The following is a 17,199-nucleotide window of genomic DNA, read 5'->3' on the forward strand; positions in this document are numbered from 1 at the left end:
GGGACCACGCAGCCATCCTACCGCTGAGGACAGAGACGCGTTCTGTCTCCTAGAGATGAACGTACTTTGGTAAGAAAAGTGCAAATCAATCCCAGAACAGCAGCAAAGGCCCTTGTTAAGATGCTGGAAGAAACCGGTAGAAAAGTCTCTATATCCGCTATGCAATCTGGTTTCAGAGCTGATCATGGGTGCACCTCAGCCACGCTCAAGGTCCTAAACGATATCATAACCGCCATCGATAAGAGACATTACTGTGCAGCCGAATTCATCGACCTGGCCATGGTTTTCGACTCACATTCTTATTGGCAGACTCAAAAGCCTTGGTTTCTCAAATGATTGCCCAGTCTGGTTCACCAGCTACTTCTCTGATAGAGTTCAGTGTGTCAAATCGGAGGGCCTGTTGTTCGGACCTCTGGCAGTCTCTATGGGGGTGCCACAGGGTTCAATTCTCGGTCCGACTCTCTTCTCTGTATACATCAATGTCGTCGCTCTTGCTGCTGGTGATTCTCTGATCCACCTCTATGCAGACGACATCATCCTGTATACCTCTGGCCCTTCTTTGGACACTTAACTAAACTACAGACGAGCTTCAATGCCATACAACTGTCCTTCCGTGTATTCCAACTGCCCTTAAATGCTAGTAAAACTAAATGCATGCTCTTCAACTGATCACTGCCCGCACGTCCATCTCTACTCTGGACGGTTCTGACTTAGAATATGTGGACAACTACAAATACCTTGATGTCTGGTTAGACTGTAACCTCTCCTTCCAGACTCACATTAAGCATCTCCAATCCAAAATTAAACCTAGAATCGGCTTCCTATTTCGCAACAAAGCATCCTTCACTAATGCTGCCAAACATACCCTCGTAAAACTGACCATCCTACCGATCCTAGACTTCAGCGATGCCATTTACAAAATAGCCTCCAACACTCTACTCAACAAATTGGATGCAGTCTATCACATTGCCATCGGTTTTGTCACCAAAGCCCCATATACTACCCACCACTAAGACCTGTATGCTGTCGTTGGCTGGCCCTCGCTTCATATTCGTCACCAAACCCACTGGCTCCAGGTCATCTACAAGTCTCTGCTAGGTAAAGCCCCACCTCATCTCAGCTCACTGGTCACCATAGCAGCACCCACCCGTAGCACGCGCTCCATCAGGTATATCTCACTGGTCACCCTCGAAGCCAATTCTTCCTTTGTCCGCCTTTCCTTGCAGTTCTCTGCTGCGAATGACTGGAACGAACAGCAAAGATCACTGAAGATGGAGACTCATATCTTCCTCACTAGCTTTAAGCACCAGCTGTCAGAGCAGCTCACAGATCACTGCACCTTTACATAGCCCATCCAACTACCTCATCCCCATACTGTACTTATTTATCGTGCTCCTTTGCACCCCAATATCTCTACTTGCACATTCATATATACATATTCTGCACATCTACCATTCCTATGTTTAATTGCTATATTACTTCGCAACCATGGCATATTTATTGCCTTACCTCCCTCATTTGCACATACTGTATATAGACTTTTTCTACTGTATGTTTGTTTATTCCATGTGTAACTCTGTCGTCGTATGTGTCGAACTGATTTGCTTTATCTTGGCCAGGTCGCAGTTGCAAATGAGAACTTGTTCTCAACTAGCCTACCTGGTTAAATAAAGGTGAAAAAAAATCCACAGTAAAACGAGTCCTATATCGACATAACCTGAAAGACCGCTCAGCAAGGAAGAAGCCACTGCTCCAAAACCGCCATAAAATAAGCCAGACTATGGTTTGCAAATGCACATGGGGACAAAGATTGTACTTTTTGGAGAAATATCCTCTGGTCTGATGAAACAAAAATAGAACTGTTTGGCCATAATGACCATCGTTATGTTTGGAGGAAAAAGGGGGAGGCTTGCAAGCCGAAGAACACCATCCCAACAGTGAAGCACGGGGGTGGCAACATCATGTTGTGGGGGTTCTTTGCTGCATGAAGGCCTGGTGAACTTCACAAAATAGATGGCATCATGTGGCAGGAAAATGTGGATATATTAAAGCAACATCTCAAGACATTAGTCAGGAAGTTAATGCTTGGTTGCACATGGGTCTTCCAAATGGACAATGACCCCAAGCATACTTCCACAGTTCTGGAAAAATGGCTTAAGGACAACAAAGTCAAGGTATTGGCGTGGCCATCACAAAGCACTGACCTCAATCCCATAGAAAATTTGTATTCAGAACTGAAAAAGTGTGTGCGAGCAAGGAGGCCTACAAACCTGACTCAGTTACACCAGCTCTGTCAGGAATGGCCAAAATTCACCCAACTTTTTGTGGGAAGCTTGTGGAATGCTACCTGAAACGTTTGACCCAAGTTAAACAATTTAAAGGCAATGCTACTAAATACTAATGGAGTGTATGTAAACTTCTGACCCACTGGGAATGTGATGAAAGAAATAAAAGCTGAAATAAATAATTCTCTCTACTATTATTCTGACATTTCACATTCTTAAAATAAAGTGCTGATCCTAACTGACCTAAGACAGGACATTTTTACTAGGATTAAATGTCAGGAATTGTGAAAAACTGAGTTTAAATGTATTTGGCTAAGGTGTATGTAAACTTACGACTTCAACTGTAGATGCAGTGGTTTGAGTCGCATCCAATGCATACAACTCTAGATTAAATTGACATATTTTTAAAAATGGGGATGCTTTTATTATGCCAATTCAATTTTCCTCAGGGGCGTCGGACATTGACTTTAGGGGGTTAATATAGAACAGCTTTGGATTTCACTTGTCTCAAAAGCTAATGGTTCTGACCGTTTGGAACTTTAAGGAGAACTGCTCTTTCTCCAGTTACGCCCATAGGCTTACAGTGCAGCTTGCAAAAATGATTGCGGTCCTTTTTTATAAAGTTACAACATCACCGTGTTCATGTAAGCATCCAATTAAGACATGCAGGTGTGAGTGAGAGATGTGATTGTGAGGTGTGTATATAATGTGTGTGGAAATACTGTCCATACACTGCATATCTGTGACGGAAAACTGCAGCCTCTATGCTCCCTGAGTGTGGATGGCTGGATGGATGAGTGAGTCAACGAATGCAGGGCTCTAGTGCGACCATGTTACTCACATACGCGGGGGGGGAAAGTATTTTGCTGTGCGACCTGGAATTTTTTATTTAGGAGTACCAGTGCGCCTACAAAAATGAAAGATTCAAATATTTTTCATTATGCTCCTAAATTTATTTTCAACTTAGGCGCTCATGTGCTCTTTGTAAAAAAATATTTTAAAAAGGTCAGCGTAGAGCCTTGGAATGAACAGACAGTATAGTACCTGCAGAGGTTCTCCTGGGAGATGGTAGAAGGAGGGGGGTAGACGCTGTCTGTGCCCTTGGGGGAGTAACTCTTGGTGATCCACGTCACCTTCAGCTCCGCCACCTGGACCTATGGGGGGGGGGGGTCACATGACAGAGAACCATTTAGAGCAGTGACATCACACGTACTGAAGTAGCTAAGCCTATTATTAGGTGGTAAGGTTATCTGGTCAGTAAAACACAGGAAAACTAATAATAATGCACTATAAAATACGTAAATTGCCATCATCATACCTCTTCGACCACCACCCTGAACTTGCTCTTCTTACGGAGTACGGGCTTGACCCCGGAGAGCCACTGGACATTGGAGAAGACTTTGGCTGGCCCGATCAGCACCTGGCCTGGGTAGAAACCGTAGGCCTCTTCGAAGAACAGACCCTACCAACCAGGGAGGAGATGCATATTACTAACAGAGGCAGTTTCCCTAACCCAGTCCATGGAGAATCTAAAAAGATCTGGAAGATATCCTGCTGCTCATTGGTCATGTCAACAAATGACAGGAGAACATAGCTAGTACTTAACAACGTTCAGTGTTTTTTCTCTCTTTTCTTTCAATAGTTGACTACATATACACGGTTGTATGAAATAACAGCCGATGTGAACATGAGTAACACCTAGGCATTCCCAGTCAAAGCACAACAGTTTCCGATTAATATTGGATGCACACAACCTGCTACCTTAAACCAGATTAGGGTCGATACCATTTAAACTCAATTATCTAAAATCGGTTTCCTAAATTGACCCAGCTCAAATGGAATTGACCCCCAGCCCTGTTACAAAGTATCACACATCTATCTCTGGTCAATAAGGAGGAGTTGGAAGGTCAAGGCTGTGAGGAGTAAGTTCATTTCATATTGCTTCCACCTAGCCAGCCTTATCCGGTCAGTGAAGTGCAGTGGACGAGGGCAGACGGCTACGTTTTCACACAAAAACTCATGGCATTTCACCTACCGAGTCACTGACGTGAGGACAGACGTCGTACAGCTTGGCGCCGTCCTCCACATTCATGGAACACCTGCAGTAGTAGAGGGAGGAGTTGAGCTAAGCATGAAGCAGACATAGATGTAAATTAAACAGTTCTGAAATGACACTCATACTGGGACAGATTCTGTACCTGGCTCCATTGGACAGCTTGAGGATGATGTGGTTGGTCAGGTCGTACACCTTCCCCAGCCAGAAGTCGTAGGCTATGTAGTCCCCATACATGAAAGACTAGCAGGAAACACGCATGAAACAAATGATTGTAACAAAGACATCGACGTGGTACATATACAGTATCAGTCAAAATATATTTTATATTTGAGATTCTTCAAAGTAGCCACCCTTTGCCTTGACAGCTTTGCACACTCTTGGCATTCTCTCAACCAGCTTCATGAGGTAGTCACCTGTAATGCATTTCAATTAACAGGTGTGCCTTGTTAAAAGAACATTTGTGGAATTTCTCTCCTTCTTAACGCATTTGAGCTTTGTGTTCAGTTGTGTTGTGACAAGGTAGGGGTGGTATACAGGAGATAACCCTATTTGGTAAAATACCAAGTACATATTGCCCAGTTAAATAAAGATTAAACAAAAAATAAATAAATATTAAGGCAAGAACAGCTCAAATAAGCAAAGGGAAACGACAGCCTATCATTACTTAAAGACATGCAGGTCAGTCAATCTGGAATTCTTTTCTGAATGTTTCTTCAAGTGCAGTCTCAAAAACCATCAAGCGCTATGATGAAACTGCCTCTCATGGGGACCGCCACAGGAAAGGAAGACCCAGAGTTACCTCTTCTGCAGAAGATAAGTTCATTAGAGTTACCAGCCCCCGCCCCCCCCCTCCCGAAATTGTGGCCCAAATAAATGCTTCAGAGTTCAAGTAACAGACACATCCCAACATCTGTTCAGACTGTGTGAATTAGGCCTTCATGGTTGAATTTCTGCAAAGAAACCACTACTAAAGGACACCAATAATAAGAAGAGACTTACTTGGGCCAAGAAACACGAGAAATGGACATTAGACCAGTAGAAATCTGTCCTTTGGTCTGATGAGTCCAAATGTGAGATTTTTGGCTCCAACCGCCTTGTCTTTGTGAGACGCAGAGTAGGTGAACAGATGATCTCTGCATGTGTGGTTCCCACCGTGAAGCATGGAGGAGGTGATGTGACAGTGCTTTGCTGGTGACACCGTCAGTGATTTATTTAGAATTCAAGGCACACTAACCCAGCATGGCTACCACAGCATTCTGCAGCAATACACCATCCCATCTGGTTTGCGTAGAGTGGGACTATCATTTGTTTTTCAACAGGACAAATGACCCAACACACCTCCAAACAGTATAAGGGCTATTTGACCAAGAAGGAGAGTGATGGAGTGCTGCATCAGATGACCTGGCCTCCACAATCCCCCGACCTCGACCAAATTGTTATGGTTTGAGATGAGTTGAACCGCAGAGTGAAGGAAAAGCAACCAACAACTGCTCAGCATATGTGGGAACTCCTTAAAGACTGTTGGAAAAGCATTCCAGGTGAAGCTGGTTGAGAGAGTGCCAAGAGTGTGCAAAGCTGTCATCAAGGCAAAGGGTGGCTATTTGAAGAATCTTAAATATAAAATAGATTTTGATTTGTTTAACACTTTTTTGGTTACTACATGATTCCATATGTGTTATTTCATAGTTTTGATTCCTTCACTATTATTCTACAATACAGAAAATAGTAAAAGTGTTCTAAAACTTTTGACCGGTAGTGTATATAGAATAAAGAAGTAAATTATGGACGACCTTCCAAGGCATAGGCTACTACGGGAGATACTCGAGAAGGACAAAAATAATACATTTATTTGATAAATCACATGTGGAAATGTTTCCATCTTGCAACTCCTCTGTGGACAGTGTGGTCAAGTGAATACTGTGTCCATCTGTTTTTTCTTACCCAGATGTGATGTAGGTCTTTACTGTTGACGGGGTACAGGACACAGTTGGTCCCCACTAGTTTTACAGCACACTCTATGTCGATGTCGGTCACGATGCCACACTGGTTGTCCTGGAAACCACAAACAAGACAAGGTTTACCATATCACCATCACCCTGACATTCTAGCCAAAAACAACACTCCATTGTGTGTCAGAAAACAAAAATTAAAATTAGTCAACTTAACTCAATAAATACCACCTGGGGACAGGTGTTTAATATTAGAATAAGTTACACATACGTTAAAATGTACTCAATACATTAGTGTGCTTGCATCAATCCCCATCTTAACAAAGAGGGCATGCATGTAAGCCCTTTCTGATAAAGGCATGTTTAGCAGACTCTACATAAAAACACTGCAGCCTGTACAGTCATCCTGTGTTGGTACGCCGGTCATGTAGGGTGTCATCAGCTAACACAGTGTAGTGATACGACAGGGGAGGGAGTTTCGCTTACGTTAGAATTCATCCGCCGCACAATGTCTCGGATAACGATGGATCGATCTACAAGTTTCAGCTGCAACAGAGGGTGGAGAAAAGAGAGAGGGTGAGATGAGATCATCATAGAATACATAGAATACATAGACAAGACCGACAAGTGAACTGGTCTAATTTCAACTGTCATTTTAGCATCTTGGCAACTGGAATGCCATTCGGTCCCGGTTACCGACCCAAGTCTTATGACTGCTATCTGATACCAGTAGTGATAACGCAGCAGTGAGGTAGGCTGTGCTAAATACAAGTCAGCCTCTTCCAAATCACAATAAGCAGTAGTACCTGTAGGTGCTGCACATAATCCCACCTATACCAAAAAATAATTTACATACAACACCTTTGATGAGAGTGCCTTCGGAAAGTATTCAGACGTCTTGACTTTTTCCACATTTTGTTACGTTACAGCCTTATTCTAAAATTGACACATTTATTTTTTTCGCCCTCATCAATCTACACACAATACCCCATAATGACAATGCAAAAATAGACTATACATTTTTTTTAAATAAAAAAAATTGAAAAAAAATAACAAATAAAATAATAATCACATTTACATAAGTATAGAGACCCTTTACGCAGTACTTTTGTGAAAGCACCTCTGGCAGGGATTACAGCTTTGGGTCTTCTTGGGTATGACCCTACAAGCTTGACACACCTGTATTTGGGGAGATTATCCCATTTGTCTCTGCATATCCTCTCAAGCTCCGTCAGGTTCGATGGGAAGCATTGCTGCACAGCTATTTTAAGGTCTCTCCAGAGACGTTTGATCAGGTTCAGGTCCAGGCTCTGGCTGGGCCACTCTAGGACATTCAGAGACTTGTCCCGAAGCCACTCCTGTGTTGCCTTGGCTGTGTGCTTAGGGTTGTATTCCTGTTGGAAGGTGAACCTTCACCCCAGTCTGAGGTCCTGAGTGCTCTGGAGCAGGTTTTCATCAAGGATCTCTGTACTTTGCTCCGTTCATCTTTCCCTCGATCCTGACTAGTCTCCCAGTCCCTGCCACTGAAAAACATCCCCATAGTTAAATAAAGGTTAAATAAAAAAAATTAAATGCTGCCACCACCATGCTTCACCGTAGGGATGGTGCCAGGTTTCCTCCAGACGTGATACTTGGCATTCAGGCCAAAAAGTTCAATCTAGGTTTCATCAGACCAGAGAATCTTGTTTCTTACAAGTCAGTCTCTCTTTGCCTGTTGCAAACTCCAAGTGGGCTATCATGTGCCTTTTACTGAGTAGTGGCTTCTGTCTGGCCACTTCACCAGAAAGGCCTGATTTGTGGAGTGTGGCAGAGATGGTTGTCCTTCTGGAAGGTTCTCCCATATCCACAGAGGAACTCTAGAGCTCTGTCGGAGTAACCATTGGGCTCTTGATCACCTTAGACAGTCGATTGCCTTTCCAAATCAAGTTGTAGGAACATCAAGGATGATCAATGGAAACAGGATACACCTGAGCTCAGTTGAGTCTCATCGCAAAGGGTCTGAATACTTATGTAAATAAGGTATGTTTTTTATTTTTTATAATATTGACAAAATTTTCTAAAACCTGTTTTAACTTGGTCATTGTGGGGTATTGTGTGTAGATTGTTGAGGATTTGTTTTTATTGAATCCATTTTAGAATAAGGCTGTTACGTAACAAAACGGTGAAAAAGTCCAGGAGTTTGAATACAAAGGCACTGTATATAGTATAAGGTATGAAAGTCTCGACTTTAACCGCAACTTCCCCCTGCCTGTCTCTCTCATCCGAAAGACAAGGTCGTACAGCAATGATGCAGTCTATAGACGATGCACTGAGTTTATTCAGGGATCTCTGGGGAAGCGCGAATAAGAGCATTCGAGTAGAAGATCAACATTTGGATGTCAGAGGGTACAGTTCAGTCTCACTCTTGCCACACAGAACTGGGAAAATACTGTTGGAATGATGCCCTTGTTAGTCTACAAAATATCACAGTGAATAAAATACAAAAATACCACCAATGCAGCAGATAAGTGGCAGTTTAAGAGAGGCACTACTAATGACAAATGATCTATATACCCTGGCAGCCCTATGTACAGCAATAGCCTAATAGGTTGGTGGGTGGATAGACAGATTAATGAAGGAATTGGCATACAGGGAAATTACTAAATGAAAGCACAATTTCCTGGGTGGAAGTAATCAATGAGTGAATGTAGAAAGGATGATACATAGGGTTGGGACTGACTGGGTAAAGCTGTGATTGGGTCGTGTCTAGATGATACATCTTTTGTTATTTAACATCAAAAGTTGCTTTAAAAAAAATTTAAAAGCATTTTCCCTAACCTTATTCTCCTAGCCTGCTGCGCAAGTTATCCTAAACATCATACGAAAAGTCAATCGACAAAAGCTGTATCCCTTCTAGACAAAAACCCAATAACTGAGGGGGGGGAACAGATGCCTTATCAGGGGATGACTGGGAAACCCTGTGCCTCCAAGCACTGTTCTCCTGTTAACACACTTGGTGAGGTGAAATGTTCAGAATGTTGCAGGGAGAAATGCAATGAAGAACGAACATACTCCTTGAAAGACCATCATATCTGTTCTACTCCATACATTTCTATCCGAAACAGACGATACCTTTGAAAACAGATTCCCAATAAGATACAGTAACTCAAACTAGCCTTTCCAGTCTGTATTTCTCAGTCTTAGCTCTAATTTAGTCGTATCTTTAATCATCCACCATGTTGATGCAGTAGACGAACATGACAACATGGGAATTACACACAGACTCCCTCGGGAGTCAAATCAGCTCATTGCTGTCTATTCCATTTTCCAAGTGATGACACGTACTGTCTCCAAAATGTGGGGAGACAGACAGATCTCTCTTCAAAGGCAAGAGTTATTCAGTAAGCCAGGGATAGGCTAGCGGTGGGGCACCAACATGCTCCATAATACTAATCAGTGTAATGTGGCTGGCGCTAGTAGTGGCAAGCTGCTCCTCTGGCTGGAGTTTGAATGGGTGGCAGCTGCCAGCCGGATGCCATCACCTACAATAGAATCATGGAGGAGAGAGGAGGGAGGCAGGATGAGAGATGATTAGGAGGAAGAAAAGAGGAGTGAAAACTAGGAGGGAGGAAGTGTGGTTATGAAGTGGAAGGGAAGGGTGTGTGTGTGCGCGTGAGAGAGAGCCAAAACTGGACATTACGGAGATATAAAAGCTATTACTCTAGTAATCCTGTATCTCGTGTACACACACCACAATCTGATTGGACTAGGCCAGCTGCAGCTTTCCCCACATGTTTTCAGGTCTAGACTAACCTTACTCCTGTAAATTGTGGGGTGAGGAGGAGGTGGACAAAATGGGATCGATGCTCCATTTACACATAACGCTGTCTTAACCGTCACACCACTTCCAGTGTAGAGGCTGGACACACTCATGCATGCACACTTACACAAACACAGATAGGCCTACACTGAAGCATGCGCACACAGTCCCTTGTGTGTGTTCAGTGATTCTAATTCAGCCTGCGGATGAACCAACTGTCTCACTGCATAGGAACCATGAGGCTAAAATCTATACATACTCAACCAAATATGATGGAAGCAACCATGTGAAGTACTAAGCTATGACATTACAATAGAATACAGTAGGGCAGGCCACACCTCCCAGAAAGCTATAAAATAGTCACGGTCCAATATGCTATCAAAACAATCCAATTTGGCTTTCATTATTCATGGTATGTTTGTAACACAGTCCCGGTTCCACTCCCAGAAATAGTCAGAGGGAGAAGAAAACAGGATGAGGGAGAGAGCAGAGGAAGGGTATACGGTCACTGATCTCATCTAGAAGTGCTGGTGATAGAGAACCTCAGAGAAAGAAAAGCATGAATATCCTCTCTCCTTTTTCTAGTCTTTTCTTTTTTCCTCTCCCGCGGCCCACCAAAGGAAGCTATTTCCTAGAGATGTCACCACTGACTGTCTCATCTGTTGCCTCCCTGTTCACTGCTCAATGAGCTGATCTGTGCCTCGCTGCATCCTGCACAAATCACCGCTCCTCCCGTGGGAGTGGAACACACACACACTCACACAGTATGTAATCTGATTATGCATACAAATGGTACACATCCCAGTTGCTCATGTGCATATATAAAACTCTCACATATTACGTAGCCTATTGCAACACATAGGCTATGTAAAACTACTAACACAAAGAGAACATACACAGGTCCCCCCCCTTGTCTCAACAATGAGCCTAAAGCTAGAAATATACAGGGAAAATGCTGAAAACATCCTTAGTCTGTGTGTGTCGTATGTTGGAGGATTGCCTGTTGACACAATATAGATGTTCAGGAATTCAGTGGAAACACCTGTCTGTATTGGAAAGAAACCCCGGTATTGGCGTCTTTTGTTCAGGCACCAGTAACCGTCTAATAACAATGGTTAGTCAACATCACGGCGTCAAGCGGCAGCCTGTAAACCAGCAGGCTGTTCTGTAAAAGGTGCCGCTAAAGGGGGGGGGGGTCTTTCTCATACACACTATAGTGCCAACACGCACACAATCTACTAGAACACACTAACAAAGCCGACATCTCTCTGAAAGGGCGAGCTAAGCTGTTAGGCTAAAGGCTAACAAAGCAGATCTGTTCCTTTGTCTTATTTCAAGGACGGAGAGTTTTTGTCTTGTGATAGATCAGCGTTTCCTAAACTAGGGTTTGAGACCATGGGGTGGCGTGAGAAACTCAGAAAAATAACTATAATTCACCGCTTGGTTCATAGAACCGCGGTTACGCGAGTAACCTCCAATATACACTAAATGTGGTTGAGTGTTTTTTAGGCTTTGTTAGTCGAGTGAAAACCAGTGTAATTTGCTAGGTTATTGTTATCAAATGCACTATTGGAAATTGTGTTTAACCAGAATGAAGTAGCCTAAGCAACCACCTGAGACACGACTCATCTGGCTACATAGCCTTCCTGCTGATTGGGGCTTAGGTTTAAAAAATACATTTAAAAAACAGGGCACAAATAAAGAGCAACATGATTGATTATATTATTTAACCATGACATATAAAACCTTATTTGTTCATCAAAATTTGTGAATAACTCACCACAGGTTAATGATAAGTGTGTGCTTGAAAGGATGTACACATAACTTTGCAATGTTGGGTTGTATTGGAGAGTCTCAGTCTTAAATCGTTTTACACACAGTCTGTGCTTGTATTTAGCTTTCATGCCAGTGAGGGCCGAGAATCCACTCTCACATAGATACGTGGTTGAAAAGGGCATCAGTGTCTTAACAGCGCAGCCCTATCCAGAAATCTGGCAGTGACTTCTGATTAAATTTTCACAGAACCGCTTGTTGCAATTTCAATGAGGCTCTCTTGTTCAGATATCGGTAAGGGGACTGAGGCAGGGCATGAAAGGGATAACGAATCCAGTCGTTTGTGTCATCCGTTTCGGGAAAGTAACTGCATAATTGCGCACCCAACTTACTCAGGTACTATATCAAATTTGACATTGTCCGTAAGCTTGAGTTCATTTGCAAACACAAAAAAAAATCATACAATGATGGAAACACCTGTGTGAAGCTCCAAAGACCTGTGTGAAGCTCCAAAGACCTGTGTGAAGCTCCAAAGACCTGTGTGAAGCTCCAAAGACCTGTGTGAAGCTCCAAACACCTGTGTGAAGCTCCAAAGACCTGTGTGAAGCTCCAAAGACCTGTGTGAAGCTCCAAAGACCTGTGTGAAGCTCCAAACACCTGTGTGAAGCTCCAAAGACCTGTGTGAAGCTCCAAAGACCTGTGTGAAGCTCCAAAGACCTGTGTGAAGCTCCAAAGACCTGTGTGAAGCTCCAAAGACCTGTGTGAAGCTCCAAAGACCTGTGTGAAGCTCCAAACACCTGTGTGAAGCTCCAAGCTCCAAACACCTGTGTGAAGCTCCAAACACCTGTGTGAAGCTCCAAAGACCTGTGTGAAGCTCCAAACACCTGTGTGAAGCTCCAAAGACCTGTGTGAAGCTCCAAACACCTGTGTGAAGCTCCAAGCTCCAAACACCTGTGTGAAGCTCCAAAGACCTGTGTGAAGCTCCAAAGACCTGTGTGAAGCTCCAAAGACCTGTGTGAAGCTCCAAAGACCTGTGTGAAGCTCCAAAGACCTGTGTGAAGCTCCAAAGACCTGTGTGAAGCTCCAAACACCTGTGTGAAGCTCCAAACACCTGTGTGAAGCTCCAAACACCTGTGTGAAGCTCCAAAGACCTGTGTGAAGCTCCAAAGACCTGTGTGAAGCTCCAAAGACCTGTGTGAAGCTCCAAACACCTGTGTGAAGCTCCAAACACCTGTGTGAAGCTCCAAACACCTGTGTGAAGCTCCAAACACCTGTGTGAAGCTCCAAGCTCCAAACACCTGTGTGAAGCTCCAAAGACCTGTGTGAAGCTCCAAGCTCCAAACACCTGTGTGAAGCTCCAAACACCTGTGTGAAGCTCCAAAGACCTGTGTGAAGCTCCAAGCTCCAAACACCTGTGTGAAGCTCCAACTTCATAATCATAGCCTCAATTTTGTCTCGCACATTGAATATAGCTGGAGACTCCCTGTAATCCTAGATTCAGATCATTCAGGCGAGAAAAAATGTCACCCAGATAGGCCAGTCATGTTAGATACTCATCATCATGCAAGCAGTCAGACAAGTGAAAATTATGGTCAGTAAAGAAAACTTTAAGCTCGTCTCTCAATTTAAAAAAAACATGTCAATACTTTGCCCCTTGATAACCAGCGCACTTCTGTATGTTGTCAAAGCGTTACATGGTCGCTGCCCATATCATTGCATAACGCTGAAAACACACGAGAGTTCAGGGGCCTTGCTTTAACAAAGTTAACCATTTTCACTGTGGTGTCCAAAACCTCTTTCAAGCTGTCAGGCAAGAGCCTCTCGGTGGATGCTGCAGTGTAACCAAATGGACTGTTTGAAAATGTGAAGAAACAAATAAGCATTTAAAAAAAATAATAATAATAATGTGACTCGCATTTTTATTTGGCGTACCCCCGACAACATTGCACGTGCGTACCCCATTCTGGGAATACCTGCCCTAGATTATATGACTACTCACACCAATGATCTTTTATGATGCTCAATGCAATGTGGCAAGCTTTGCACATATCCCTCATATATTTCACTGTCTCAGAGGCAGGTGGTGAATGAAATATGCAGAGCATGTTCTTGACCGGCTTCGATAATGGGGTTCTGCGGAGTGATTGAAACAGAGCCACACCAGTGGAAGATCTGAGAAAAATCATACAATACTCTCCAACCCCTCTTTTACGCTGCTGCTACTCTGTTTATCTTATATGCATAGTCACTAACTATACATTAGAGGACCGATTAGGACTTTTCAACGACGATAACGATTATTGGATGACCAAAAAAGCAGATAACGATTTAAATAAAATAACACATTTTAAAAATGTATTTGTAATAATGACAATTACAACAATACTGAATGAACACTTATTTTAACTTAATATAATACCTCAATGAAATCAATTTAGCCTCAAGTAGATGAAACATGTTCAATTTGGTTTAAATAATGCAAAAACAAAGTGTTGGAGAAGAACGTAAAAGTGTGTAATTTGTGTGAGATTGAGGGCATCTAGCTTAGATTGTAGGATGGCCGTGGTGTTAAGCACATCCCAGTTTAGGTCACCTTTTTATTTATTTCACCTTTATTTAACCAGGTAAGCAAGTTGAGAACAAGTTCTCATTTACAATTGCGACCTGGCCAAGATAAAGCAAAGCAGTTCGACACATACAACGACACAGAGTTACACATGGAGTAAAACAAACATACAGTCAATAATACAGTAAAAAAAACAAGTCTATATACAATGTGAGCAAATTAGGTGAGAAGGGAGGTAAAGGCAAAAAAGGCCATGGTGGCAAAGTAAATACAATATAGCAAGTAAAACACTGGAATGGTAGTTTTGCAATGGAAGAATGTGCAAAGTAGAAATAAAAATAATGGGGTGCAAAGGAGCAAAATAAATAAATTAATTAAATACAGTTGGGAAAGAGGTAGTTGTTTGGGCTAAATTATAGGTGGGCTATGTACAGGTGCAGTAATCTGTAAGATGCTCTGACAGTTGGTGCTTAAAGCTAGTGAGGGAGATAAGTGTTTCCAATTTAAGAGATTTTTGTAGTTCGTTCCAGTCATTGGCAGCAGAGAACTGGAAGGAGAGGCGGCCAAAGAAAGAATTGGTTTTGGGGGTGACTAGAGAGATATACCTGCTGGAGCGTGTGCTACAGGTGGGAGATGCTATGGTGACCAGCGAGCTGAGATAAGGGGGGACTTTACCTAGCAGGGTCTTGTAGATGACATGGAGCCAGTGGGTTTGGCGACGAGTATGAAGCGAGGGCCAGCCAACGAGAGCGTACAGGTCGCAATGGTGGGTAGTATATGGGGCTTTGGTGACAAAACGGATAGCACTGTGATAGACTGCATCCAATTGGTTGAGTAGGGTATTGGAGGCTATTTTGTAAATGACATCGCCAAAGTCGAGGATTGGTAGGATGGTCAATTTTACAAGGGTATGTTTGGCAGCATGAGTGAAGGATGCTTTGTTGCGAAATAGGAAGCCAATTCTAGATTTAACTTTGGATTGGAGATGTTTGATATGGGTCTGGAAGGAGAGTTTACAGTCTAACCAGACACCTAAGTATTTGTAGTTGTCCACGTAGTTGTCCACGTAGAGCCGTCCAGAGTAGTGATGTTGGACAGGCGGGTAGGTGCAGGTAGCGATCGGTTGAAGAGCATGCATTTAGTTTTACTTGTATTTAAGAGCAATTGGAGGCCACGGAAGGAGAGTTGTATGGCATTGAAGCTTGCCTGGAGGGTTGTTAACACAGTGTCCAAAGAAGGGCCGGAAGTATACAGAATGGTGTCGTCTGCGTAGAGGTGGATCAGAGACTCACCAGCAGCAAGAGCGACCTCATTGATGTATACAGAGAAGAGAGTCGGTCCAAGAATTGAACCCTGTGGCATCCCCATAGAGACTGCCAGAGGTCCGGACAGCAGACCCTCCGATTTGACACACTGAACTCTATCAGAGAAGTAGTTGGTGAACCAGGCGAGGCAATCATTTGAGAAACCAAGGCTGTCGAGTCTGCCGATGAGGATGTGGTGGTTGACAGAGTCGAAAGCCTTGGCCAGATCAATAAATACGGCTGCACAGTAATGTTTCTTATCGATGGCGGTTAAGATATCGTTTAGGACCTTGAGCGTGGCTGAGGTGCACCCATGACCAGCTCTGAAACCAGATTGCATAGCAGAGAAGGTATGGTGAGATTCGAAATGGTCGGTAATCTGTTTGTTGACTTGGCTTTCAAGACCTTAGAAAGGCATGGTAGGATAGATATAGGTCTGTAGCAGTTTGGGTCAAGAGTGTCCCCCTTTGAAGAGGGGGATGACCGCAGCTGCTTTCAATCTTTGGGAATCTCAGATGACACGAAAGAGAGGTTGAACAGGCTAGTAATAGGGGTGGCAACAATTTCGGCAGATAATTTTAGAAAGAAAGGGTCCAGATTGTCTAGCCCGGCTGATTTGTAGGGGTCCAGATTTTTCAGCTCTTTCAGAACTTCAGCTGAATGGATTTGGGAGAAGGAGAAATGGGGAAGGCTTGGGCGAGTTGCTGTTGGGGGGTGCAGTGCTGTTGACCGGGGTAGGAGTTGCCAGGTGGAAAGCATGGCCAGCCGTAGAAAAATGCTTATTGAAATTCTCAATTATGGTGGATTTATCAGTGGTGACAGTGTTTCCTATCTTCAGTGCAGTGGGCAGCTGGGAGGAGGTGTTCTTATTCTCCATGGACTTTACAGTGTCCCAGAACTTTTTAGAGTTAGTGTTGCAGGAAGCAAATTTCTGCTTGAAAAAGCTAGCCTTGGCTTTTCTAACTGCCTGTGTATAACGGTTTCTAGCTTCCCTGAACAGTTGCATATCACGGGGCTGTTCGATGCTAATGCAGAACGCCATAGGATGTTTTTGTGTTGGTTAAGGGCAGTCAGGTCTGGGGAGAACCAAGGGCTATATCTGTTCCTGGTTCTAATTTTCTTGAATGGGGCATGTTTATTTAAGATTGTTAGGAAGGCATTTAAAAAAAATATCCAGGCATCCTCTACTGACGGGATGAGATCAATATCCTTCCAGGACACCCCGGCCAGGTCGATTAGAAAGGCCTGCTCGCTGAAGTGTTTCAGGGAGCGTTTTACAGTGATGAGTGGAGGTCGTTTGACCGCTGACCCATTACGGATGCAGGCAATGAGGCAGTGATCGCTGAGATCTTGGTTGAAGACAGCAGAGGTGTATTTAGAGGGGAAGTTGGTTAGGATGATATCTATGAGGGTGCCTGTGTTTAAGGCTTTGGGGGGGTACCTGGTAGGTTCATTGATAATTTGTGT

The 17,199-nt window shown here is 43.4% G+C and overlaps 1 protein-coding gene across 1 annotated transcript in view; it reads right to left on the minus strand.

The window, feature by feature from the left end:
* Nucleotides 1-17,199, minus strand: part of LOC115142594 ((E3-independent) E2 ubiquitin-conjugating enzyme UBE2O-like) — a 56,707-nt gene that overhangs the window by 18,105 nt on the left and 21,403 nt on the right. The window contains 6 exon segments of the mRNA XM_029682166.2: nucleotides 3,330-3,439; nucleotides 3,604-3,747; nucleotides 4,321-4,384; nucleotides 4,484-4,581; nucleotides 6,283-6,393; nucleotides 6,777-6,836. Coding sequence (XP_029538026.2) covers nucleotides 3,330-3,439; nucleotides 3,604-3,747; nucleotides 4,321-4,384; nucleotides 4,484-4,581; nucleotides 6,283-6,393; nucleotides 6,777-6,836 — 587 coding nt within the window.

The sequence above is a fragment of the Oncorhynchus nerka genome, linkage group LG15 (assembly GCF_034236695.1).
Source record: "Oncorhynchus nerka isolate Pitt River linkage group LG15, Oner_Uvic_2.0, whole genome shotgun sequence".
NCBI classification, from domain to species: domain Eukaryota; kingdom Metazoa; phylum Chordata; class Actinopteri; order Salmoniformes; family Salmonidae; genus Oncorhynchus; species Oncorhynchus nerka.